The sequence below is a fragment of the Thalassophryne amazonica genome, chromosome 8 (genome assembly GCF_902500255.1).
Source record: "Thalassophryne amazonica chromosome 8, fThaAma1.1, whole genome shotgun sequence".
Taxonomy (NCBI): domain Eukaryota; kingdom Metazoa; phylum Chordata; class Actinopteri; order Batrachoidiformes; family Batrachoididae; genus Thalassophryne; species Thalassophryne amazonica.
In genome coordinates, this window is record NC_047110.1 from 55,822,611 (window position 1) to 55,850,030 (window position 27,420).

Genomic DNA, 27,420 nt, shown 5'->3' on the forward strand with positions numbered 1-27,420 from the left:
ATTTTTATTTATTTAAATTTTTTATGTTAAACTGTTCTATGTGAGGTGCCTTGAGACGGCCTTTGTTGTGATTTGGCACTTTATAAGCCGATTAAATTGAAATTGAACAATATTTTATTGAGTCTTAAAGTAAATAAATATGAAATTGGTCACTGACTCCTTAAACTTTGGACATAATAAACTCTACATGGTGGATCCTTGATGTCTGGACATAAATAGAAATAAACAAAATCTGTAGATATTGTCAAAAGCATTTCCTTTCAGACATTATTGGCATGAATGTCTTTCTATACCTCTGAGCTGAGCTCTTGCAGTCCGCTGTGCTGCACGTCAGGATGTAATTCATTAAGAATGCAGCACGTCTCATTTTGGGAGGAAAAAAAAAAGTTTTAGTCGATTGTAGTTTCTTGTCTGTATTACAACATTTGTAAGAGGTGTCATTATATTTAAAGCGGCAATTCGTTTTGAGGTTATTAATTCTGGCCGCACTCTGTCTCAGCAGAGAGCCGCACAACATTTGGAGCTGTGCCAACAGAATGGAGAACGACTCTCGTTTCTTGACTGCAAGAAGACATGAGTCCCAGTTAGTGACTCTAATCCACACAAAAGTGACTCACAATATTTTAATGGCTTTAAGAAAGGTTAAGAAGCGGACTTGCCGTTTCTGAAGAGCAGCGAATCAAAGAACCAACGAGGTCGTGGAATGAAGCATTGCTTCATTGGTTCACGCTTCAAAGTGGTGTTGCGCTGCCGAAATGGTTGATTACAGAGCCGCTGCAGGGTCTGTCATCAGCATAGAGGAATGATCATTTTCCCGACAAGCACCCTCAAAAACAACGGCTGCTCTGAAAGACTGATAAGGGAATCGTTATGCAAAAAGGCTATTTATATCGGTGGATCAAATCATTTCTTAACGACACTCGAAAAGAACCGATTCTCGATACCCAATCCTACTCGTGGGTGGCTCCGTGCCGAAGAAAGACGCCTGAACGCAACCCTCTCATCAAGACTGAACCACCTAACCTCAGTTTGGGTGTTTATTGAATCCTATTTTTTGGGGACTGTGCAGTGGTTCACCTAACGATTTACTCTGTTGTGGACATTAAAAGTTATGAACCACTTATTTTCTCAGTAATCATGCATCAAGTGGATGCAACAGATGATGCTGCAGACAGCTGCTAAATGAGTGAATGCTATTGGCATGCAACATTACATCCAAACAGAATTTCATTCAGCTCTAATATTGCAGTAGATGTCTTAGATGAGCTATTAGGACCTTTCACCTCACAAAAAGCCAAATTATTCCATGTGTTTGGAATAAAATATTCCAAACAAAACAGGCACAGCTTTCTACTACTACCAGCGCATGCAGTGGACTCAGAGCTAAAAATACTATGAGAGGCAGAGACGCTAGGCTTAGCAGCTGTCACTCAAAAGTGACCACAAAACAAAATTTGCAAAACTTTATGGTGTAAAATGTCTTAAAGTAAGAAGTTAGAAAAAAAACCTCCCATACAGTTGTCATGGAGGAGGAACCTATGGATAGAGACCAAAAACATTTTTTTTTGTACCAGGCTGTAAACATGTTTATTCCAGCTCTAAAGTTAAATATTTTAACACGGCGTCCTATGCGAAAGTGCTAAGTTAAAAAAAAATAAAAATTTAATTTAAATTTAAATAAAATAAATTAAATTTAAATTAATGTTTTTACAGTAAATTAGTAATAACCAATACATAAATAATTATTTATTTCATAACTCAACATTTTAGTAAGGGTCAAAGTATGCACAAAGTACATTCCTACCTTCTGATTTCATTGCCCATCGCAATGTTTTACTGCGGAGATAATTTATCCAATTCAGTTAAAATTGCCTAACTCCAATACAGTTAAGCACAGAATGGTATATCAAGATGAATAGGAAAAAAAAAAAATAAAAAAAAAATATATATATATATATATATATATATATATATATATATATATATATATATATATATATATATATATATATACACACACACAGACATACATACATACTCGTATATATATGCATCTGCTTTGTTACTCTCTCACGTTGTACAGAATAAACTATCAAAAATAAGTAATTTATAAAGTAATGCAGTCGGTAACAGAATTTTTGTATGGCTGACGGGGACTTCTTTTGTCCTCGAAGGAACGCTTACTGGTCACGTGACTAGTGCTGCGCGGAAGCCTTGTTTATAAACTTATAGCGTTTCGCGCATGCGCAACACAGCTCATTCATTCATAACTGCGTAGCGAAAAAAGTTAAATCGCTAGTTAACTAATAATACAAAATGGGTTATTCCAAATCAAAATGAACAAGAAAACCAACTATTCAGTGCGAGATTTTTTTTGTTGAATGTGGGGTCATATAAACGTAAAGAAAATATGAACATGACAAAGTCAAACCCATAATTGACAGGAATTCTTGTCAGCTTCACACAAAAACATATACTCTGACGTCACGCTAACATTTTTACTATTAACAAGTTTGAACTCTCCATTTATAAAACGTTTTAAACAACAATTAGAATGTGTGAAGTGTGAAAAGTGACTGAGGCCTGCAACACTGTAAACAAAAGAATGTCAACAAGTTGAGGCATGACGCAACAATCTGCGCTCCGTGCTAAATGAATGACATACTAAAAAATAAGATAAAACCCGTCGACTGCAAGGAGTACGTACAGCTCAATTTACCATTTAAACCGTTGGTTTGGGCACGCCGAGCTGCCGTCAGAGGGCTGAGATAAAAAAAAAACAGAAACAATCCTCATTGTGAAGAAAAAAGAAAAACAAAAACTGCGACGCGTCATTCGACGTCCTAAAAGTCCGTGACAACCTCGTCACAACCCCGCGTTACCGCGGCCAACACTGCCAGAGTTAAAAATCAACGACAACGTTTTGTCTTTTTGGAAATAAACAAAGAAAACACAAGGTAATTTCTCACTTACCAAACCTGTCGCCATCAAGAAACTCTGGAATACACTCGAGGGGTGGTAACACAGGCTTCCACAGGCGGCTCGGCATTGGTAGATGTAAACGTCAATAACAGAAAAATTCGATTTCTATTGGTCAATATTGCAGGAAAAAATGTACAAGGCGGGGTCTAATTTGTTGATCGTCGTATGATTGGATGAAAGTACACGCCTGTTACTGCCCAGTAACAGCTGATTGGCAACAACAGGAACAATACATGGTTATTTTTTTTTAGAATATTGCAACGACAGCAGTATTTTTGCTGCGTTTTACAGACTATTTATATTAAGAAGAGGACATTAGCTTTATACTACAGTAACTAATGAATGAATATCAATATATCATAAATGAATGAATGATAGAATGAATGGATCCTGAACAGCATTATTCTGAGGTTTAAAAAGGAGAATATGAAGTTTTAGCTCGCTTATCAAAAAAAATTGAAGACTTGAGCCTAGATTTGATGTGCAAACAAAAGTTGCACGGAGGACAGTTTATCTAATAACAACCAGAAAAGCCTGTAACTCCTTTAGAGTTTTCATTAGATTACATTAGACAGAACTTTATTGATCCCATGGGAAGACTCCCTCGGGGAAATTGAGGTTCTAGCAGCTAGCAGCACACAGGGTAAGAAGCACACAGAGTATCAAAAGTGAAAGTAAAACAGTTTGCAATATACGATATCAATATCGATATACGAAGCAATATCGTAAATACACAATATAAATACTAGGCATACTGATCAATACTGGTTTACTGGCTACTACTGTTCCTCTCCTTCCTGTCCTGTCTTCCTGTTACTCCTCCTCCCCTTGAGTGAGGAGTTGTACCGTCTGATGGCCTGAGGGACAAGGGAGTTCTTCAGTCTGTTGGTCCTGCACTTGGGAAGGAGCAGTCTGGCTGAAGAGGTTCCTCTGGTTGCTGACGATGGTGTGCAGAGGGTGGTATGATGGCTTATTTCTCATTCACTCATGTAAATCAAGTCCAAGACACAGAGGCTTGGGAATATTCACAAATTCCTTTAATTTTCTTAAAATGGTTTTAAAAGGTAAAGGTCCATTTACACAGGGGTAAGACCATCTGTAAATTGGGAGAGTTGCTGACAGTCATAGCCCACTCAAGAATATTGTTATTAGTGTTTAGACAAAAAATGAAGTTGCAGTCATATATATGACTGTTGTATGATCGTTGCAAAGACACTGTGACAAAAAGTGTGCACGATGGTGGCATCATTATTGTGGGATGGTTGCGTGTATGTGGCATAAATTTATAGGACCGTCTTACTTTTTTCAGACCTGTGGTTGGGATGTGGCAGAACTGTTATGCATATGTCATAAAACTTTTTTCCCTCCCAATATCACTGCAAGTCATTGATATTGACACCTCTGTGGCCCCCAGTGACACCACTGTAATACTCTTCTTTAAAACCAGTCACCCATTTTAGTAGCAGGAGTCGCAGAGAGTATTTTGAACATGTACAAAAACGCAGTGTGACTGATTTTTCAGCCAGCGTCTCACTGCCTTGAACCTGTGGCAGGGCAGTCCTAATCCTAAACTGTCTTTAAAAAGATGTAAGTTGATGTTAATGTATTATATTAACACTTTAATGGTCAGCTCAGCCTTTTGGTATAGAGCGTATTGACATCAGCTACATTCTATTGAAAAATGTGAGAACATTAAAGGATTAAAGGGTATGCTTCTACTGAGTGCTGTATTTTCAATATAGTTTTTTTCAATGATTTATACAACTTATGCAAAATGTAAATATTGAAAGCTGATAGTTTTGAATTATTTGAAATTAAATTGATATTGCACATGGATATCCTCATCTCTGTTGTGTGCTGTAGCTTTTGGGTGATTCTTAGACTACGGGCACTTATTATGTCCTTTGATCATATTGTATGAAAAACAGCAAAAAGGGGAAATTTCACACTTTTATAGTTATCTTTACAATGAAAGTGTGTTAAGAAATTTGTTCTAGTAGTCTATGATGACTTTTTCACCTTTTTTCAGCATCATTATATGCAAATATTGCCGTTTTGTGCTTGTCCCAGACCCAGACTTTTGATCTTCAATGATAAAAATTAATGGTAAAGAAACGTTTTTTCTAATGTTTTAAAATATCTCTGAATAAAATATCAGTAAAATAATCAAAACATAATTGCGGTATTCAATGTCATACAACTGTTGTGATTTTTTTAAACAAAATGTAGTTGTCCCACACTATTGCCGTAATTTCCACCACAACACTGTAATGTCCCTTTAAACAGTTTGTATGAAAGATTGTTTGGGTAGTTTCTATGGAGATAAACAGTGACATCAGCGCACATGTATATAGCGCCAAATCACAACAAACAGTTGCCCCAAGGCGCTTTATATTGTAAGGCAATGGTGTGGTGGAAATTACATTTACAAGGCCAATAGTGCCCGTAGTTAAAGAATCACCCTTTTGTCATGTTTTAAATGTAATCTGTTGGCTTCCTCTGCTGCTGAAGGTCTTTTTGTACCAATGTTCATTTTAAGTCATTAACACATTCAGACAATACACAAAAATACAAAATTGTTCTTTATTGACATGAAAAGTGAAACATACAGTACTCTCAACCAACATAATGGGTTTACCTTTGAAAATAATCAGTACTATGCACATAACAGGGTAAAATAAAGTTTCATTTTCAAATCTCGAGCCAGCTGTAAACAATTTAAGCTGCAGTAAAATGCAGAGTATATTATAATGTTTATTTTATTTTATTTTAAAAAGTCAGTTGGGAACAGGTAGAGGTTGTTACTCAGAGTGAAACATAAAAATGTGTATTTCCAAACAGTGATATTTGCTGGCGGAGGTAGACAGCAAAAATCGATGTCATGTTCACAATGTATGTATCACTGACACAAAACCATATGACCCAAATTTTTTATATTAAAACACAGGGAACAAAATTGTCTTAATATGTTACTTATAATGATGAGAGTCTAGTGGGTGTTAATGTATTAAGGTGGGCCTATGTAGCCATGTAAATAGTCATCGTACTGAAGTGTGTTTTATATTATTACAAAACTATCAGCTATCTCTCAGAGGTTTGTTTTTTGCAGAAATATAGTATTAGGCTAATGGCCACAAATACTGACTAATGATGATACAGTTTATGAACAAGTGTCCAGTGGATCAAGGCTTATGATGATTAACTTAAAATGTGTCTTAAAAATGTTAGAGTACTGCCAGGTCTACATTCTCTAAAGATTACAAGTATAAACAACCTAAATCAAATTATTCTCATAAATAATTTTAAATATTGTGTGTTTGCTCTATGTCATATTGGGGGACTCAACAGAAAATAAACAGAATGTGACAAAATTATTCTCTGGTATAGCCAATGGTCGAGACAGTTCAGCTAGCCAGCTAATAGCTAATTAGCTATCAAACAACTTTGAAAAAAATTAGTGGAACAATTAGCTGAGACTAAATTTAGTTCTACAAACTTTAAGTCAGCTAACATTTGTTAAATTCAGTACAATGGTCAAAAAAGTTTGCAAACTTTGACATCAGACATGTTTGTTCCTGTTGGAGTTTATACACTAATATAACAAGCAAAACCGACACATCGAGTGAAGGCAACAAGGATCACCCAGAAGAGATGAAGGAACAGGAGGTCAAGCCTAAGTAAACACATTAATTGGACTAAAATTGTTTTCAATGTGCATTTTTTTACGTTTTAATATTTTATTCTCATTTAATACTTTCTGTACTGTGAAAATGCATGTTGAATGCAAACTACTGTTTAATTTTATTATTCATGTAATTATTTCAGTACCTCCATGTCAACGCTACACCATACAGTCACTTGCCCAGTTCCAGATCATTGCTGGTTCCGGATCACTGCTGTAGTATTTGCGCCACCGTTTCTCGTAATCAGTGCAAATAAGCTAATACTTGGTACCAATGGAAAGACTGATGTTTTGTCTACAAATGACCACAAGCTCGACCGGATCCAGCCATCCTTGTGATCAGCAGAGGAATCAAAACATCCCGGTGTCTGCACTGTGCGCATTTTTTCTCTCATTCATTCCTGCAAGTTTGAAAGTAACGATCTCTAAGACGTAGCAAAGGTGAGTTAGCCATTCTGTGTTTTTGGTTATAGAGTGGGAAAATACTTACTTACTTGGGTAGAAAATGTCAGTGTGTTATGGCTTGCTGTTTAACTGCTGAACACATTTATCTCTGACGCAAAAATGTGCCGGTTGTGGATCACTGAAGCAGCAGCCTCGTGTCACTACTTGTGAGCCATGTGGACTTTGGGGGTCATCTTAACATCATGAATGTGGGGGCTTTTACTTTTTTAATTTCGAGAGAATCTCACCTCCACACTTCATTTTTTGGCTCGTAAAAACATGTAACAGTGCCTTTCGAAACTAATAAATTCTCATTTAATAAGTATAATTTATATCATGTTGTGTTCAAAACACATTCTTGGGCACAGTGTGTATTATTCTGCATTAGAAGTGCTCCAGCCAGATGCCAGGAATGCCCCCAAAGTGACACAGAGTGTCGTGATCCCGAACTGGGCAAAGTGATCCACTTCTGGCAAATATTTGCACCACACATAATGTGGCTTCACACTTTAAGTAGAAGGGCTACCCCATCCAGACTTTTTCAGCTAGACAACATCCAAATACCAATACAACAATACCCAAAAGGGATATTCAGTTGCATTATGGCCTCCGTATAGGGGGACCTTTAAAAAAGGTGATCCGAAACTGGGCAACTGTCTGTATTAAAATTTCAGCTCTGTAGGTCTATTTTCCATGTTTTAGAGTAACAACATAAAACAAACCCCAAAGCTAAATTCATAAACAGCGGTTAGCAGTAACTTCAACTAAATATTTTAACAGTTGATCGGTTTAGCTTTGTCACAGTTAACTTTTCAGTTTGCCAATTAATGGTTATCAAAGCAAACTTTGACATTAGCTGCGCCCACCACTGGACATAATAAATGACCTTTGGCATGTAATATTAAGAAAAATGTTAGAAATTACAAAAGATAAGATGGGGTGGGTGTTGTAACTATAATACTGGAGAACAATAAGGAGTGTTTCTTTAAAAATAAAAAAGTGCTCAATATACAAACAATTAACTCATCGACATTGCACAGGTAAAATGTACACGCAATGTTTCTTAAGGTGAGAGCTGTGAAAAATTAATCAGTTTTAAGCAACACTGATTTGGCTTTACTTTCAATTGTGGCAAAAGGTGAACTGTTTGTGTGATAAAGGGATATAATCTGCTTCGCATTTATTTCATCTGAGAGATACACAAAATGTTGTTGTGGATATTCACGCTGTTCATAAGAAAAGTGTTTAAGTGGTTGTGGTGCCAGTTGGGGTGGGGTGGGTCCATACTTTTCATTCATCAGTTCAGGGTTGATTAGTGCCGTCTCATGCACTTTGTTGCTCAATGTCAGTGCTACTGCCGAACAGGGCCACCAGCTGCTCCTCGTAGTTAGCGATATTCCTCTTCATGATGTCCATGCACGGGCCCAGAAGCCTCTCAAATGCCTTGACATCCATGACTGGCAAACAATAACACAGTAAAAGTTTCATGAGGGTCCTTTCGGGATTGCACTGGGAAATTTTATTGGTAAGGCAACGTGTGTGAACAATCAGAAAACTGTCTGTTAATGTACCCAAGCATTTAACGCTTCCCACAGCATACGCTGACGCAGCTCTGGGCTTGTTTGTGACAAGCGCCAATTCCCCAAAATACTGGCCCCTAGAGCATGTGGCTATCTCCACCTCCTCCTCGTCTTGGTCTTTTTTCGTCTGGTAAGAAAGAATTACACATTACACTGCAGAGAAAATGTGCCTTTGCACAACAATTCCCCAGTTTATCATTGTAAATAGACCACTGTCACATACCCTGCTTCTTCTCATGGTGATTCTAACCTGGCCGGACTCAACGATATAGAAGCAATCTGCTAAATCACCCTGTGACGCAAACAAATCAAGCCAAAAATAGTCATATGAATAAAACGGTTAACAATCAGTGTTCTTCAATAGCAGAAAAAAAAAATACAAATTGTGGCTGTATTAGAAAGAGTCAGTACCTGAGCAATAATCTGCTGTGAGTCATTGTACGTCTTGGTGGACAGCACATCGACTACCTTCATTCTCTCTGAAAGCTGCGGATGAAAGCAAATTGGTTGGCAGTGACTTCGCTGTAAATGCATACAGCCATTTAATACTGCGGAAAAGGCCTAATCTTAACCTCTAATGACGTAAGGAGCGGAAGAGTCTCAATGAACGCTTTCATACAGCTTCCTTTTCTTGGCATTGTTTTTGACTATGATCCTCCTGATGTCAGACGATCCTGAAATGGAAAAGGCAAAATGCACACACACACACACACACACACACAGATCTATACTTAAAAACTAATGATAGAAGACCATGGGGTGCCCAAAATGTCAGCTGCATCTTTATCCTCCACTTTGTAGAATTCTGGACTAATACTGAGCTGACATTTTCCACAAACTGACATCCTTTACCAAACCGTAGCTAGCACATTTTCTCAAAAAAACCATAAATACAATGTTGTGGAAATATTTTTTGGTACATTTAATGTCCTTAAATATTTCTAAAACATGCTAAATATTTAACTGAAAATTAATATAAATGGGTTAGATGTTGACCTCTGTTCACCATTACAAATAATGTAATTTAAGTGGTGTGACAATATGATTTTCTTTTGGTTGGTGTCCGGGAACTGATTAGAAAAATTGCGTAAAAATTCTGGGGCAGCATGGTGGCTTTGTGTTTAGCACTGTTGCCTCACAGTGAGAAGGTCATGGGATCAATTCCCACCTGTGGCAGTGCTCCTCGGATACAGTGGTGGGTAGTTAGTTCCGCTAATCTGCTAACCACTAATTATCGAATCTAATGTTTTCATTATTGAATTAGCTTTTCAGATAACTTTGAAAACCATCATTGGACCAATTATCTTCCGATAAGTTTTGGTCCAATAATTTTAGATCGCTAACATGTTTTTGCAGGTGAAGTAAATAAATCTGAAACAGTTAAACTTTGTTAAGTCTGATATCAAATATTTTAGTGCTTACCTGTTAAATGTTTTGTAGCAAATAAACAGCTCTATTCTCTGTAAACAGGGGTGAACCAGTTTCAGGAGAAACTGCTCTATCCTCTGCAATCAGAGAAGAGCTGGTCACAAGATAATTGCTCTTGACACCATACTAACTCACTGGCAATATCACCCAAGTCATCCAGAGACATACAGTTTTAACTTATGGTTAAAATTTTAACCAAACTAATTTTGGACATTATTTAAATTAACATCACTTCTGAAGTTTTATAAAGTGAAAACATCAGCTATATGTTAGTTTTAAAGTATTGCACTAATTTTGAAGGTTTTAGTGTGGACATGCTGTGTCCAGGTGCATTATGGGTAATCTCAGTACAGTCACGGCAGGAGAAATGCATTTGAGACACTCTGATCAGGCTCCACACAGACAACAGCATTAAACTCTTTGTATATTGTGCCTAAAACTCTCATGAATATATTCTCTGGGTTTATAGACATTGTTATTGTGTTTGTTTTATGTAAAAATGGCAGAAGAAGCTCAGGTTGCTTCTCCATTATTTTCAATTGGAATCACTGTGAGTTGCAATCGATTCCTGTTTGCTCTATAACATCCTGCTTATTGTCCTACAACACTATTTATCATCTTTGTTCCAGAGTAATATATATAAGATGTCTGAAATTCGGTTTGCGTTTATTAAATTCCACGCAGATTAAACGTAGCACACGGATTATTTGGAATATTTGTTTTGGCAAGTTTTCACAGCCTCTACTGCCATCTACTGGCCAGTAGTGTTCATGGCAGTATTCACCCTAAGTATTGAGATATCCCATCATCCTTTGTGTGCCTGAGAGTTGTTATAGCCTCTTGCAGCAGCTAAAGAAATAAAAATGTACATTTTGGTTGTATAATGTTCATTTACAATTGTCATTGTGGATTCTGTTGTTTAAACTGCAGCAACTCTCTGGCGCACGAAAAAAAAAACTGGTACGCAAAGGATTATGGGTAAGGGCCTGAGTAGATGGCAGTGTTCTATGCATTTTGACCACAGTTATATCAGACGGTTGTCTAATCACAGCTTGACTTTTGGCTTTTGCAAATGCCTTTTTTTAACATATGAATAAAATGGCATATTTTATAAAAGCATATTTATATGTAAATACCAACACGCACGTCACGTCACATTAACGTGTTGGTTTTTACATAGAATGAATGAGTCAACCAATCAGTGTTAGCGGAGGCTCATTTACCCATAATCCCTTTGGCATCTGTCTGTGTTTGTTACAAAACTTTAGACTTAGTGCATTATTTAAAATTAAAAGATATGTGTTATATTTTAACTTTGTACAAATGACAGAATTGACATTAATAGAGTTATTCTATCCGAATTAATTTTTTAAAATCAAAACCATAAGTCAAAACTGCTTTATTTTCCAAGCAGTGCCTCACGGTGGCACCAGAAGTGATATTGTGTCAAAACTTGAAATCACCTTGTTAGTAGTTGTTGCAAGTGTACCGGAGACAATATTGAAGGTTAGCTGTAGCTTCCGATAAATTTTTGGGTGGTTTATCGGTTTAGCTTTATGAAAGTATAAAAGATAACTTTTCAGTTAGCTGATTAGCTGTTATCAAAGCTGACTTTTTGGTTAGCTGTGGCCACCACTGCTCGGACATCCAAATACATGCAGGTTAGGTGAATTGGAAACTTTAAATTGTGTGCAGGTGTGAATGTGTTTGTTTGTCTATATGTGGCCCTGCAACAGACTGGCATCCTGTCCAGCGAGTACGCTGCCTCATGCCCTATGACTGCTTGGATGGGCTCCAGCCCATCGCGACCCAATTTTAGATAGGCAGTTGAAGATGAGTGTGGGTATGTGTAGTATTTCTCTAAGTATTTCTTAGTATTTCTACAATCATTTTATTTTTGAGAGAAAATCAGCAGCTGTTCCCTTTTTTTTTTCTAATCTGAAACTGAAGTTTGTAACTGATAAATATTATTTAACACTTAGAGCTGGGTATTTTGTTGATTTTACTATACCTTAAGAAATTCCCCTTTTAGGGTACTTTCTTTCAGTATAATACCCATGTATTGCATATCAAAATGTTCAGAATGAATGAATGTGAGACATATATTTGTCTTGAACAATCTGCAAAGATATGATCTATTCATAGAAATATGATGAAAAGTTGGCCAGGATGCGAGACAGCATTATTAGGGCTTGGAGGGGAAACAGGAAACAAAATAAAGGATTTTTTCTCCCACCTCCAAACACATGCAGGTTATGTGAATTGGTAACTCTAAATTGGCTGCAGAAATGTATGAGTGTGAATGAATTTGTCTCTCTATGTGTTGGCCCTGTGATAGACTGGTGGCCTTTTTCGGTTTGACCCCAGCTCTTGCCTAGTGTTGCCCCTTGTGACTAAGCGGGTTAAGAAAATGAATGAATTATGAGTTTTTGGATACTTTCTAGATTGAATTTTTCAAATATGATGCAACATCAAGCAATGAGAGAAGAATATTTGTGGAAATACAAAAATCTGCAGTGTTAAACTAACACACAGCACATGCATATGGCCCAATTGGAAAGAATGTTAAATTAACAGTCTCATTGAATAAATCTATATTATAATAGACAAGTGGCCTCTGTGTGCATGAGTGCGTGCATGCGTCTGTGCGTGTGTGCATGCGTGTGTATGGCAGACTTGATTTGTCACTACAATAGAGTTGAATCAACACCATTCTGAATGGCACTATATACAGTTGTATGTAAAGTTTGGGCACCCCTGATGATTTCCATGATTTTCCTTTATAAATCATTGGTTGTTTGGATCAGCAATTTCAGTTAAATATATCATATAGCAGACAAACACAGTGATATTTGAGAATTGAAATGAAGTTTATGGAATTTACAGAAAGTGTCCAATAATTCTTTAAACAAAATTAGGCAGGTGCATAAATTTGGGCACCCAGTAGAAAAAAATACATGAATATTTAGTAGCTCCTCCTTTTGCAGAAACAGCCTCTAAATGCTTCCGATACCTTCCAATGAAAGTCTGGATTTACAGAAAGTGTACTATAATTCTTTAAACAGATTTTGAGCAGTGTTTAGGGTCATTGTCGTGTTGAAAGATCCAGCCCCGGCGCAACTTCAACTTTGTCACTGATTCATGAACATTGTTCTCAAGAATCTGCTGATATTGACTGGAATCCATCTGACCCTCAACTTTAACAAGATTCCCAGTACCTGCACTGGCTACACAGCCCCACAGCATGATGGAACCACCTCCAAATTTTACTGTAGGTAGCAAGCGTTTTTCTTGGAATGCTGTGTTCTTTTTCAGCCATGCATACTGCCCCTTGTTGTGTCCAAATAACTCAATTTTAGTTTCATCAGTCCACAGCTCCTTATTCCAAAATGAAGCTGGCTTGTCAAAATGTGTTTTAGCATACCTCAAGCGACTCTGTCTGTGGGATGTACGCAGGAAAAGGCTTCCTACAGCATATCTTTGTGCAAAGTGTGCTGTATAGTTGAACAATGTACAGAGACACTATCTGCAGCAAGATCATATTGTAGGTCTTTGGAGCAGGTCTGTGGGTTGACTATGACTGTTCTCACCATTCTTCGCTTCAGCTTATCTGAGATTTTTCTTGGCCTGCCACTTCGGGCCTTAACTAGTACTGTGCCTGCGGTCTTCCATTTCTTCACTATGTTCCTCACAGTGGAAACTGACAGCTGAAATCTCTGAGATAGCTTTTTGTATCCTTCCCCTAAACCATGATGTTGAACAATCTTTGTTTTCAGGTCATTTGAGAGTTGTTTAGAGGCTCCCACGTTGCCACTCATTAGAAGAGATGCAAAGAGGGGAAACATTTGCAAATGGCCACCTTAAATACCCTTTCTCATGACTGGATTCACCTGTGTAAGGAGGTCAAGGGTCAATGAACTTACCAAACCAATTTTGTGTTCCAGCAATTAGTGCTGAATGTATTCAAATCAATAAGGGTGCCCAAATTTATGCACCTCCCTAATTTTGTTTAAAAAATTATTGCACACTTTCTGTAAATACTAGAAACTTCATTTTACTTCTCAAATATCAGTGTGTTCATCTGCTATATGATATATTTAACTAAGATTTCTGATCCAGACAACCAATGATTTATAAAGGAAAATCATGAAAATTATCAGGGGTGCCCAAACATTTGCATAAAAATATACTACCTACACTCATGTTAATGTAGCTAAACATTGCAAGAATTCCTGTTGTACACATCCAGTAAAAAGAAAAACGCCTATGGGTGTTTCATATTGTAAAAAATTGGCATATCTAAAATGTAGGATCACAAGTATTTTATTGCAACAAGTGAAAACGATTTAAATTTTCTTTTGTATGACATTGATAAATGGCTGACAAATCATATGAACTATTTCAGAACATCTTATTGTTCTTCAGCAACTTTTAATGTAGGTCCCTTGCAGTCATTGGTGAGAGGCAAGGAACACCCTGGACAGGCCGCCACTCTGTTGCAAGGCCACATATAGACAGACACACCTGTGGTAAAGTTAAGCCCCCGTCACATATAGCAAGAATGTGGCAGGAACCAGGCCAAAATGGCAAATATTACCATCATCAGACGCAGTCGGGAGGGGAAAGAGGCTGTGGTCAGCAGTGTCCAGAACACATCCAGATTACCTTGGCCTACACCTGCACGTTGGCATCCAAAGCGCATGTAGACAACAGTTTAGATGACACAGACTGCTGTCAGATGGCCATAAAAGGCGCTGAAGACTGTCCAATGTCCAAATGTCTGGATGGCAAACATGGGACCGGACTGGGAGACAGTGCTGTGTTCCTCATGTGCATATGCGTGTGAGTGCGCAGGGCGCATGTGTGTGTGGCACATGTGTACCCCGTGCACACACCCTGGGCTGAAATTATCACTCAGCTGTGTATGTGTGTATATTCATAACCGCTGCATGAGCCACTAAGTGCACGCGGGGATTAGGTGCATGCCACTGGACACCTTTGCCAAGCAGTCACACCATGCATCAGACGCAGCTTTTCCAGCAAACTTTAATTTCTTTTTTCCTCACTTCAGGAGCACAACGCAACTCTATACACCGTGACGTCAGTTGGATTATCACATGGGTTTTCCTTTTTGCGTGGTTATTTCAGCACACAGCAGCTGGGTGAGGCTTTTCACCACAGGCTGTGGTTTGGTTCCTGTGCACTCTGCGCTGTGAAACGATTGTGGTTCCATGCTGGAGGTGAGTTTTTATGTTAATAATGGTGTCACAGCCTGATGATACAGTTCCACATCACACCTCCTGCAGAGTAGATGGTGTGTTCAGGTAATAACATGTATATTACAGCGGTGAGATCCATTCAGCACCGTGCCTGATGTGCGCTATGACACATTACTGCACATGAGACCACGGAGAGGCGCAGCGGCACACGGTACTTCAGTTTGAATTGTGCGCTGTTCACATTCACTGTACATGATGAATGTGTGCCACATACGTTATTACATATCAACATTTCCTTTGCCCTCCTTGGCCGGGGTCCAGTGGAGGTGGACATCCACACATGCCGACAGATTCTGCTGTGACTGATCAATCTCAGAGTTCAATCAACCACAATCAGAACATTTCAGATGTTGTTTGATGCCGTCATAATATGTAGACTGCGATCAGATGTGCCTTCCATCAGATGTGCCTTCCATCAGATGTGCCTTCCATCTCGATGGCGCTAAGAGTGTTTTGAACATGTGCAACACACTCGGTACAGCCAAGCGAATGGGGCCAAATATGTAGATGTTCAGAGGCTGCCATTCGTAGGTGTTCAAACTGCAAATCAATATTTCCCGATTGTGGTTGGATGTGTCATTCGATGCAATTCGGCCTGTATCGGCGTGTTGTGTGATGGGGGTATTAGACTCACCAATTCAACTAACTTGCACATCCAGTGACTTGACCTTTTGACTCCAAAGACAATTGGCGTCGTTGGGATGGAATAATTTGTGCAGCATGCATCATTAATGATAAAAAACAAAAGCAAGAATTGGGTGCACAAGTTTGAATTTCTTTTGATCTCCAATTCACACAGGGTCAAACTTATACATACAGTCTCAAATATATACCATACACCCCCATAAATATTTGGTTAAATGTCCCTTATCACCTGCATCTCAAAGAGATGCTTCGATTGCCATCAACAAGCTTCTGGCATAATTCTGGCTGGATATTTGACCACTCCTCTTGGCAGAATTGGTGGAGTTAATGTAAACTGGTTGGTTTACTGACACAAACCCAGCATTTCAGTATAGTTCACAAATTTTCAATAGGGTTGAGGTTGGGGCTTTGGGAAGGCCACTCCAGAATCTTAATGTTAGCCTGCTTTATCCAATCCACACCCAGTTGTGATGTATGTTTTAGACCATTGTGCTGCTGTAACACCCAATTGTGGCCATGTTTCAACCATCTAGCTGTTGATTTAAAGTGACGTTGAAGAATTTAGAGGTAGTCCCTCAGTTGCTCTTAGTATTGGTCAGTGCAGTGAATGCTGTCAAATACATTCTTTATATGCTGGCAAAGAGAAACTATCAATTGTAGTCAATCATAATCAATAATGAGGGGTTAATAGATCTTGGCACATTGAAAGACATTGTAGAACCTTCAGCACCACTTATTAAAGATTTAAGTGAATGTATGCATATATTTGAGCCTGTTTTGTATAATTTTGACCCTGTGTGGATGCTAGAAGATCTAAAATAAATTCAACCTTGTGTACCCAATTCTTGTTTTTTAAAGTCATTAACGATGTATGCACTACAATCTTTCCACCCTAGCAAAAGAACAGATCTAAGACATCATTAAAAGCCCAAAATTTCCATGACATTCATGCCCATGATGAGGGTATGTCAATTTCTGACCACAACTGTACCTAACACACAGCTTTGCCCATTTGTCTATTTGACCCGTTTACTTCTTACAGAAGTATTTTTCCCTTTCTTTTTATTGTTGTTTATGTACCTATTACTTCTGACAGAAGTATTTTCTTTTATTGTTGTTTATGCATCAATGACACCAAACCCGATTCCTTGTATCTGAGAATAGATAGATAGAATTTGATTCTTATCTATCTATCTATCTATCTATCTGTCTGTCTATCTATCTACAATACAATCTCATATTTGCTTTAATGAACATGTCAATCAGAATGTCATTATTAATACCCACCCAGTTTCATTGAATTTGAGTTATTCAATACATTATATTACTTAGAAAGCACAATCTCACCTGTTGTGTGAGTCAACAACAAACAGTTAAAAAGCAACAACAAAGATCATTATAAAAAGCTCAGTGACCCACACATGTGAGGACCTAAAGGTTTACTCACTAAGCACCAAAGTGCTCCAGGCGATGTGGCGACTATCGTTGCTGCCCTTGGAGTGTTGTACATCAACGCCAATTCTCCGAAGCTCCCTCGGTTGTCATAGGAGCCTACCATTTTCTCTACGCCATCAACTCTCACCAAAATGTTAAATGTCCCACTGAATAAAAATTCAAGAGGAAAAACAGACAAAATTTGAAAACATTGTTCACTGGCTGATTAGACTTGACAGCTTTTGTCTGCAGGAAAATGTGTTCATTGCTCATTATAGAATTGTATTTATATCTCAGTTCAACAATCAGGGTGGCAAGTGGTGTGAAATATTACTTTTCAATAACATAGAAGTTGTCCCCATCATCATTTTGTTCGATGATGTGCTCCCCTTCTGTGCAGAACTTCTCAAACATGGCATCCAGCACCTTAGACATCTGCTCCTATGATTACAACCAGAAAACTTTTGTCATTTCACCTCTTCCAGCGACTAAAAAAAACATGTGGCGTGAACTGAGCCATGGTACCATCTGGGATTTGGGTCATGTTTGTTTTATGTCATTTAAGATATGGCTGGGTGCTCCACTCACTGGGTCCAAATTCTTGAAGAGAAGAATGTCCCTGCATGCTTCCTGTAGTCGCTGTCTCTGCTCATCTGTTTTTGGGTGAGTGACCTGGAGATTAAAGCACACTTCTGTGATCCAGCCCTCAGGTCCACATGTATGTGTAGAAGACTTTAATGTCATGGAATTTTAACTTGGCTGTGACGTTTAATTTACCCTGGGCTCTTTATCTTCATCATCTTCATCAGGATTGAAGGCTTCAGCACAAACTGCATGACAGAAACATACTGAATAATGAGCTGAACAATTATCCAATAACATTAAAGCCAACCAAATCCCCAACTGGCCCGAATATAAGATGGCCCCTTTACAAAAACATATTTTTGGCAGAAGAAAAAAAATCTTTCTAAAGGCTAAATCTTGTTTTTGAAAAATAATTTTATTTGAAAATAATGGTAGTAAAGGCACAGTGAGGGATCAAAAATGCTAGACTGCATAAGTCAATAACACCAGTATTATTGACAATAAAATAGACAATAGGTCCACAGAGACAGCGTTCACTAAAGTGGTGAATTCTGCTTGCAATGGATTTGGACACCACAACGGTTCTGGTGCTGTTAGATCTTAGTGCTGCGTTTGATACCATGGATCACCATATTCTGCTCGATAGGCTGGAGAATCATTTTGACATCATACGTGACCATTTGTTCTCACTGGTTAACACTACCACACTCAATAACGCTACCTCTAATCTTAGTGGCATGAAATTTGGGGTTCCACAGGGGTCCATCTTAGGCCCTTGCTTTTCTCTCTTTATATAGCACCCCTTGGGGACATATTTCGGCATTTTGGGATTACCTTTCACTGGTATGCTGATGATACTCAGTTATACATGCCAATAACTGTTGGTAATCTCATCCACATAAAATCCTTAGAAGATTGCCTTGCATCAGTGAGAAGCTGGATGTCTAGCAACTTCCTACTTTTAAACTCTGATATGACTGAAATTATGGTTCGTGGTCCAGTGAGACATCAGCATCATTTGACCAGCTAACGCTTAGCCTAGGCTCATGTGTCATACTCACACCGACAAAGTGAGGAAACCTTGGGGTAATTTTTGATCCTACATTGTCCTTTGACCTCCACATTAGAGATATTACGAGGACTACTTTCTTCTACCGCAAAATATAGCGAAGATTAGTCCCATTCTCTCTATGGCTAATGCGAGACCCTGATTCATGTGTTTGTTGTCTTCTAGATTGGACTACTGCAATGTTCTATTTTCTGGTTTACACGCAGTCAAGCATTAGGGGTCTCCCAATTGGTTCAAAATGCTGCATGCCAGACTTTTGACACAAAGCTGAATGTGTTGACCACATTACACCCATTTTGAGATCTGTTCCGGTGGCTTCCTGTCCCAGTGAAATCAGATTTTAAGGTTCTGCTACTAGCCCATAAAATTGTTCATGGGACTGTACCCTCCCTAGTTAGCTGACCTAATTAAACCCTACGTACCGGCCTGGGTTCTAATTAAACCCTACGTACCAGCCCGGGCTCTGTGTTCTCAGGGTGCAGGACTACTTTGTGTACCGAGGGTGAATAAAAAGTCTGCAGGTCACAGTGCTTTCTCTTATCATGCCCTGTTCTATGGAATAATCTCCCTGCATCTCAATAAAACAGTCAGATTCTGTAGAGACTTTCAAGTCCAGACTTAAGATGTACTTATTTTCCCTTTCGTATGGCTAGCATACTGGTATAGTATGTTACTATGCTTTTTACTCTAAATTAATTTTATTAGGAATGGCACGGACTGCTGCCTCACCTTTATCTAAAGTCTGGTCTTTTAGTGAAGCTTAGGGCTAGTGGCCGGCAATCACCTTAGTATTTCTTCTGTTGTTCTTGCTGCTTAATGCTGACAAATTACACTGTATTTGTTGTCTTTCCAATGTCTGATTCTGCTTTTTTCCTCTCTGTTTTAGGTGCGGCTCCATCCAGAGATGGGTGTGGTGTTTGCTTCTGCTACCCTCCTGTCCTGTGCACCACCAAAATTTCCTGTTTATTCGTTTTGTAAATTGTTTTGTAAAATGTGTTGGTAGCATGGCTCAAGCAAAGAGTCACCTCTTTGATTCTAGTCTGCTTGAGGTTTCTTCCTCAAATAATCAGAGAGTTTTTCCTTACCACTGTCGCCTGTGTGCTTGCTCTGGGGGTTGGTAAGGTTAGACCTTACGTGTGTGAAGCACCTTGAGGCAACTTTGTTGTGATCTGGCGCTATATAAATGAAAATAAATTGAAACTGAGGACCACAGTCTAATGCTGCTGACTGGCGGCCGTGACAGTGGATTTAAGCTGTGTGGAGAATGTGGACGAGGTGATCCCGATTTATTGTTTTTATTTTCACTGTCTGTGTGGACGTTAAGGAAACTTGAGAGTCGCAACTCAGTGGACATCATTCTGTAAGTCCGTGAGTGGTTGTTCACACTTTTCTTCTGTTTTTTTTTATTATTACTTATTTATTTATTTATTTATTTATTTGAGTAATTATTATTTTCAGTGCTTTTTCTGCTTAAAGTCAGGGGAATTTTCACAGCCTCTTTCACATAATAACAATATAATATTCCACAGCCATCCTAATGACTGTGTGCGCAAATGTGTGGTTATTTCAGCAGCGCCAGTGGCGCTGAACATCCATGAGAGTGCTGTGTGGTATTAATGTGCAAATCCTTCACCTGCAAAGACCGCACCAGTACCGCTTGACTTTGGCATGTGTATGTGTGAAGACTGCTCGAGACTTCTGGCCGTAATTTTAGCCGCCACTCTGGACGGCATTCAAAGGACAGTCAGCTGTCAGGTGCACACGTGTCGGGAGGACCAATTCCTGAGAATCCACATGAGAAAGCTATCGCCTTTTCGTGCGATTTTGTGTCTCTGCCTTCTCTTCACCAGTTGCGTGTCAGTGAGATACTACCCTAAGGATCCTCCTGAGAGCAGTCATCACCTTAGGTCACTGGTTTATGTCCAGATCTCACAATCATACAGTGAGCATCAAACACTGAAGACTTGCACCCTTATTCGCCACCCAGTAACCTCAATGACTCCATAAGCTCTTCCCAGGCATCTCTCAATCTCAAAAGCCAAAGTCCCAGAGGCTTGATTGATACCAATCACAAACCCATAGGTCAGCAAACCTTTCCTTAATGACAAAGGCACCTAGGTTTCCAGACTCCACAGCTCTACCCAACACCCAGGCAATGCAACTATGTATCAGAGTAGGTGTTCTGGCTGTTGGTACCAACCCTAACCATCAGAATTTATTGGGAAGAAATGAGGCACTATATTTACATAGTCCGTATATACGGACTATGTAATCCAGCAACTCACAGAGGAGAGCACAAATTCTCAGGATGCCTCACATAGCAGCCCGAAAAAAGGAACAAATACTTGCCTAAAATCAAAATAGACTGCAAAGTAATCTGCGGATAGTCCCACTAACATTCAAAGAGTACTGGCAGAGCTAGGATGTGATCAGTGGTTGACTTCTTGGGTGTAAATCCAAACTCCTCTGGTCATGGAGAGCCAAGGAACTAGGACTGAATTATACTTGATTTTGACTAGTGCAGGTTTGATAAAACCTAAAATCAGAATTTTTTTATGATGTGGAAAATGGAAAAATGAAAAAAAAAAAGAAAAAGAAAATATCATACATACCATACTGTTTGTATTTATTAATGATTGATGTACTGTAAATGAAGTCCAAGACATATTCAGTGTGTTAATTCAACAAAATGTTCACGTATCCATCACCTGACTTTTCTAAAAAACTAGATGGAAAAATGAGGCTAATACAAATAATGTACAAACCAACCGCCCCATGTATGATGTGCCTTGTTTCAATTAATGGTATGTTTACTTACATTCTAAATGTGTGCAAACCTGCAAGTACCTGAACTAACACGAAATGCTTTATTTTCCATCACATGCACACACAAAAAAAGCAGGTAATACACTTCAAGAAGTCTGATGCATGTGCACAGATTCACAAGCATGCAGCTGTCAGGTGCTGATACACTCTAAAAAAAAAAAAGCCTATACTTCTACTCTCATAAACAAGAAATTACGTATTTTACTGCACCTCTGTTGATCCACACCTACTTTACTAGTGCAGCAGATAACTGAAACAATCCTTCAAATGGTGACATCAAGCACCAAATTCGCAAAAAGCAGACTGGCCACTTGAATGTTTCAATTTTTCAATTGAGCCAGGTTGGGCTCAATTGTAAAAATTACACAGGTGTCAAAATTTAAAAATACTCCAATCATACTGAAACTATACCATAATATTTGCCTGAAAATAAAGATTCCAAAAAGGTATAGTTTGGACTATCTATGACTGAATGTTATGGAGTTATGGAATAAAAACAGCAAGATTGGTAACAAGGTCAGTTTCGGTTTGTACAGGGGTCAAAAGTTAAAGTTGCTCCAATTTTGGTAAAGACATGCAGATTATTGATTGAAATAATAGGATTAATAAATGGAATAGTTTTGACTGTGTTGAATGTTTGGTCTCCAAAGTAAATGTCAAACAATATTGATGTCCACTGGATTCTATGACGTGACATATGTTACCCCGTAACATGATAACTAAGCATGACACGGAGCAAACTATTCCTTTTTAAAACTTTATTATCTCAACCAATCATTTGCATGACGTTTTAACGAAATGGCAGCAATTTTTACTTTTGACCCTTGTACATACTGAAATTGACCTTTGTCACCATTCTTGCTGTTTTTTACCCCATAGCTCCATAACATTCAGTCATAGATAGTCCAAACTATACCTTTTTGGAATCTTTATGTTCAAACAAATAATGTGATATAGTTTTCAATATGATTGTAGCACTTTTAAATTTTGACCCCTGTGTAATTCCTCAATTGACCCCTACCTGGTCACCTATTGAAAATGCAAGTGGCCAGTACATTTTTTCAAAAAAGGTGCATTTCTGCCATATTTGGTGCTTGCATCACCATTTGAAGGATTCCTGTGTAAATATTCTGTTATCTGCTGCACTACACCCACTGACATTATTCTTCATACGAGAAACAAATCATGACCTCTAACACACGACACCGTCAATCATTTGCAACTGAAACACAGTGAGAAAAAACAGGTAGAAAAACTTCATTGTGTTTCAAGTACTGTTCTTTTTTTGTCAGCCAACAAATGACACTCACCTGATGCTCTTCTGATGAATCTGTTTATTATGGGGGCTGCAAAAGCACAATCAGTATGTTAGCATGTTAGAGTTCATTGCAAAATGTCTGACAAGAAGTGTGATAAACTGAGACAAGCTGTGTTCATGCTTCAATGTTTCACAACATCTGAAGCAGACAGTAGGCCCACCCATCCCTGCAGAAAGCTAGAATTACAGTAAGAGTTCTGCTGCAAGTGCATCTCTGGATTGAATTCAAATTAAAAAAAATAATCAAATTAAAAAATGGTGATACAATAAGAGTCATATTCTAAGAACATTATAGTTCTGAACAAAGCCAATGATGCTTTCAATGATGATGGACTCACAATTCTCTTTTCATTGACTTTCCCATATCTCAGCTACTGTGATGAATTTTGGGGCAACACAAATGTGAGTAATGTTAAAAAACAACAAAGAAGATGATTCATTTGACAGAGACAATGATCAATAATATGGACACACAAATTAACTCTTTATGAAAGTGAAAGATTTTGGTGATTTAAAAATACATCAATGTGGACAATCATGTGCAATATTACGACCAGGGTCTGATCTTTCCAAAGCATCTTAAACTGAAGGTGATCTTTGTGCCATTGTGGGTATGTGGACTAATATTGTCTGAAACTTAAGATCTGTTTGGAAAAGTGGGCCGAGAAAAATTTCCTCAACATCTGAAACAGATTTAAAAAGGTTATATACACCCTCCCATCAAGATAATACAGAATGGCAGGTGTTTCAACGAAATTACCCCAAAGACATTGAGATGACGCCTCTGGCAGCAGGGTTGTCCAATGCCGTCTCTGGGCAGGATGGATGACCTCTCAGGTGGCTGGGGATGGTGCTTCTTGCATCTGCTCTCGTGTGGGGTTCTCAACCTGGGGAAGGGTGGGTGTGGGGTGCTTGGGGGTGTTGCTGGCCCTGTTTCCAGTAGTTGGTCCCAGGAGGACCATTGGCCTACCCTGTCTTTAGGGTTCTGCCCAGTTTTGGGGCTGGGCAGTTGTGTTCTACATCTCATGCTCATAGGACAGCTTCACTCCCACGTGCCGTGGGTCGGTGTACTATTCCGTTGGGTTGCTGGTTTGCAGTACCAGTGGTTGTTTCTTGCTTCCAAGCGTTGAAGCATTATTGTTCTGTCCTGGCACACGTTCTCCCCAGGGTGAGATGCTCTGTGGTGCTCGCCATGGCTGGAGAGGCCTGTGTGGCCATGCGGCCACTTCTCATTTTGGGGGCCATGTGGCACTGATGCAACTCCTCACTGTCATTCACATTATCAGACATCTATCTTTATCTTTCGTACTTTGCACACAGATTCATCGTTTCCTAGAACCCCCAAACACATGGTCAAATCAGTGGATAAAAATGACCCATTTTAGACCCCTTGGATCTAAGGGCTTAATGTGAAAACTTTTACAGTTCATCACCTAACTGAGTTATCCTTCAAAAAAAATGTACCTGTGAAAAGATGATAACCTTATGATTGCTTTGTTAAGAGGATTAAGTTCTAAGTTGTTGCTCCTACAGTTCACCTTATTTTAGCTTGTTTTGGACAAAAAGACATTTTTAGCATCCTACAGAGTGAAAAATATATATCACAGAGACTTACCTGATGCCATATTTCAAAAATTTGGTTGTCATTTAGTAAATAACTGCAATATTACCTTCCTAAATGATTCCAATATACAATTATAAGCACCTGAAATTGAGGGGAAATGCTGTATGCCAAATTACCTTTTGAGGGACAGGTTTTTAAGGTCTCCATTTCTTAAACTATAGGTAAATTTAAGCCAATATTTTTGCATGTTGGATAGAAGCATATGGATCTAAAATTAAGAGTTATTCCATCAAAATCTGAGGGGTGACCTAAGTGCACTGGCAAAGAATGACCCAATATTCTTTATGGTATGAGCCTGCCATGACTCTTACTGGAAAGATATATAGACAAGGAATTAAAAGGTAGTGTGGTGGGGGAAATTAATTAATATGCAATGCACAAGTGGGCGTGTCACACAATGTGGAGGAAATAAATTCATTCATTCATTCATTCAACTGCAATTTGAATGCAAAGTCATATTTTTTGGGAATATGAAACTCCAAGCTGACATAACTGTAAATAAAAACAATTTTCATATAATATGACCCCTTTATGAGACTCTGAAAACAATCATATTTGAAGGGTGCTGCCATAAAAGGCGCTCACTACACACCAGAAGCAACTAGGGGATTAAGGACCTTGCCCAAGGGCCCCTAGTGATTTTCCAGTCAGGGTGGGATTTGAACCAAGGATCCTCTGGTCTCAAGTCTACTTCCTAACCACTAGGCCATCACCTCAGTCATTAAGTAATCATTAAGAATTACAAACAGGCTGGTGTAGGCAGTTGTCAAAAAAACAATGATGATGCCAGGAGGTGAGGGAAGCCATCAAGACACACATGGCAAATCTGGATTTTACAGGGCTCTCTTGACTGTGACTGCAGAAACTGTACAAAATGCAACTTTTGTCTATTGCATCATCACTTATACAGTACACCTTCAGAGAAGGATTTTCATTTTAAAAAAAGCCATAAAATTTCAGCTAGTTTGGCACAAGGCACAGGGGAGATTCAAACCTAGATTTGATCTGTGCCACTCTACCATGAAGCTGTTACTGGTTTTTGCAACAATTAAAAGTTACAGTTTCTTCCATCACATCCACAAACGCTTATAACTCCTTCAGAGGTGTTTGGTGGCTTCCCTCACTTATGTACTTTTTAAATGGTCAGTTTTTGAGAACTGCCTCCTCCAGACAGATATTCCATACTGTGTACTGTTTGAATTTGTTGTGGATTTAATTTAGGTCACTCAATAAGAAATATAGTGCCTTGGAAATGTTCATGTATCCATCCTCTGACTTCTGTAAAGAAAACTGGCTGTAAAAGAGACTATCCTTATAGTTACTTATAGGCTCTAAAAATTGAGGTATTGTGTACACAAATAGTAGTAATTCCTAAATGGTTAATGCTATATTTTCGTTAAAGTCAACCTAAACTACAAGAAAATCTTTATTGATTCATTTCAACACCAGTGTTGTTGTGAACAGAAGCAAAATTACAAAATTGTGTCTGTCCATCCAGTTATGGACCTGACTGTAGGTGACAAGGGGAGTTGGGGTGCTACAATGCAGTGGCTTGTTATGAGCTGTACATTAGATTAAACAGCATTTAATGCATGTGTTCGTCCTTATGTAACTGTTGCAGCCCTGCAGACTCAATTAGGATGCTGTGTCGGTGCTCTCTGGGTTGCTATGCTACTCCTGGACCTTGTGGCAATCGCGCACCAATCACACATGAGCCTACGTTCAGGCGGCACTAATTATTATTCCACGGCTGCAAATCATATGTTTTGTTGGTGTTTTTTATGCATAATGAGCGCAGGCCCACGCAGCCTGCACCTGTACCATCGGGCGGTCCTTTTGTTCTTGCTTTAATGCATCATACAGTAAAGACGACGCGCGCGCGGCTTTCGCGCCATGTATGGCAACGTCAGGAGAGCATCGCCCCGCACGAACGCGCGCACACACGCAAATCCGAGCTCCATCAGCCTACCTACGAAGTCATCGTCGTCGTCGTCGTCCTCCTCTCCGTTTTCAGAGTCGATCTGCATGGCTTCGTCGAGAAAATTGACGGCTTTTCCGCCTCTGGGCGCCGAGTTCTGGCCATTACCGAACGAGGCCTCTTTGGTCTCACTGTCCTTCAGCTGGGTGAAGTACTGTAACGCGAACTCGAGCAAATCCCTGGGCTGGTTCCTCAACACTTCCACTGTAAAGCTCTGTAGCAGCTCCGTCAGTCCTTCAGGGATTTCTATACTCATTCCTGTGATCAGTTTTTTTGGATGGAGACTAAAAGCGCTGTGCAGGTGGGAAAGCAAAAAAAAAAAAAAAAAAAAAAAACCGTCTAAAGTATTAATGTGAGAAACGCAGCACGCAATTCCTCCGCCGCCAAAGCTCTGTTTTTCTTCAATGAAAATGGCTCTGGATTTTTGGTCCAAGCATCTTCTGATGCTTCTGGCTACAGGAAACCCACGCATGTGACCCGGGTTTCCATGGCAACCACCTATCCAGGGATTGCGTTCGAGCAGCAGCAGAAGCTGCAGTCGCAAAA

The 27,420-nt window shown here is 38.9% G+C and overlaps 2 protein-coding genes and 1 long non-coding RNA gene across 3 annotated transcripts in view; 1 reads left to right on the forward strand and 2 right to left on the reverse strand.

Annotated features, from left to right (window-relative positions):
• The window catches only part of hbp1 (HMG-box transcription factor 1), a 51,715-nt gene extending 48,663 nt beyond the window's left edge, over positions 1-3,052 (reverse strand). The window contains exon 1 of the mRNA XM_034176291.1: positions 2,974-3,052. The gene's annotated coding sequence lies outside the window, so the exon portion shown is untranslated. The remainder of the gene's footprint in view (positions 1-2,973) is intronic.
• On the forward strand, positions 817-9,562 carry LOC117515645. Its single transcript, XR_004562201.1, has 3 exons — positions 817-956; positions 4,536-4,539; positions 9,551-9,562. It is a non-coding gene; the product is annotated as an uncharacterized LOC117515645 (long non-coding RNA).
• Positions 7,885-27,161, reverse strand: LOC117515643 (cAMP-dependent protein kinase type II-beta regulatory subunit). The gene is given in 12 exon segments (XM_034176292.1): positions 7,885-8,565; positions 8,680-8,815; positions 8,912-8,980; positions 9,100-9,174; positions 9,261-9,299; positions 9,301-9,362; positions 17,484-17,641; positions 17,809-17,915; positions 18,063-18,146; positions 18,252-18,304; positions 23,265-23,300; positions 26,866-27,161. Coding segments are annotated over 12 exon segments (1,218 nt in total). The 5' UTR covers positions 27,131-27,161; the 3' UTR covers positions 7,885-8,431.
• Between the last annotated feature and the right edge of the window lie 259 nt (positions 27,162-27,420).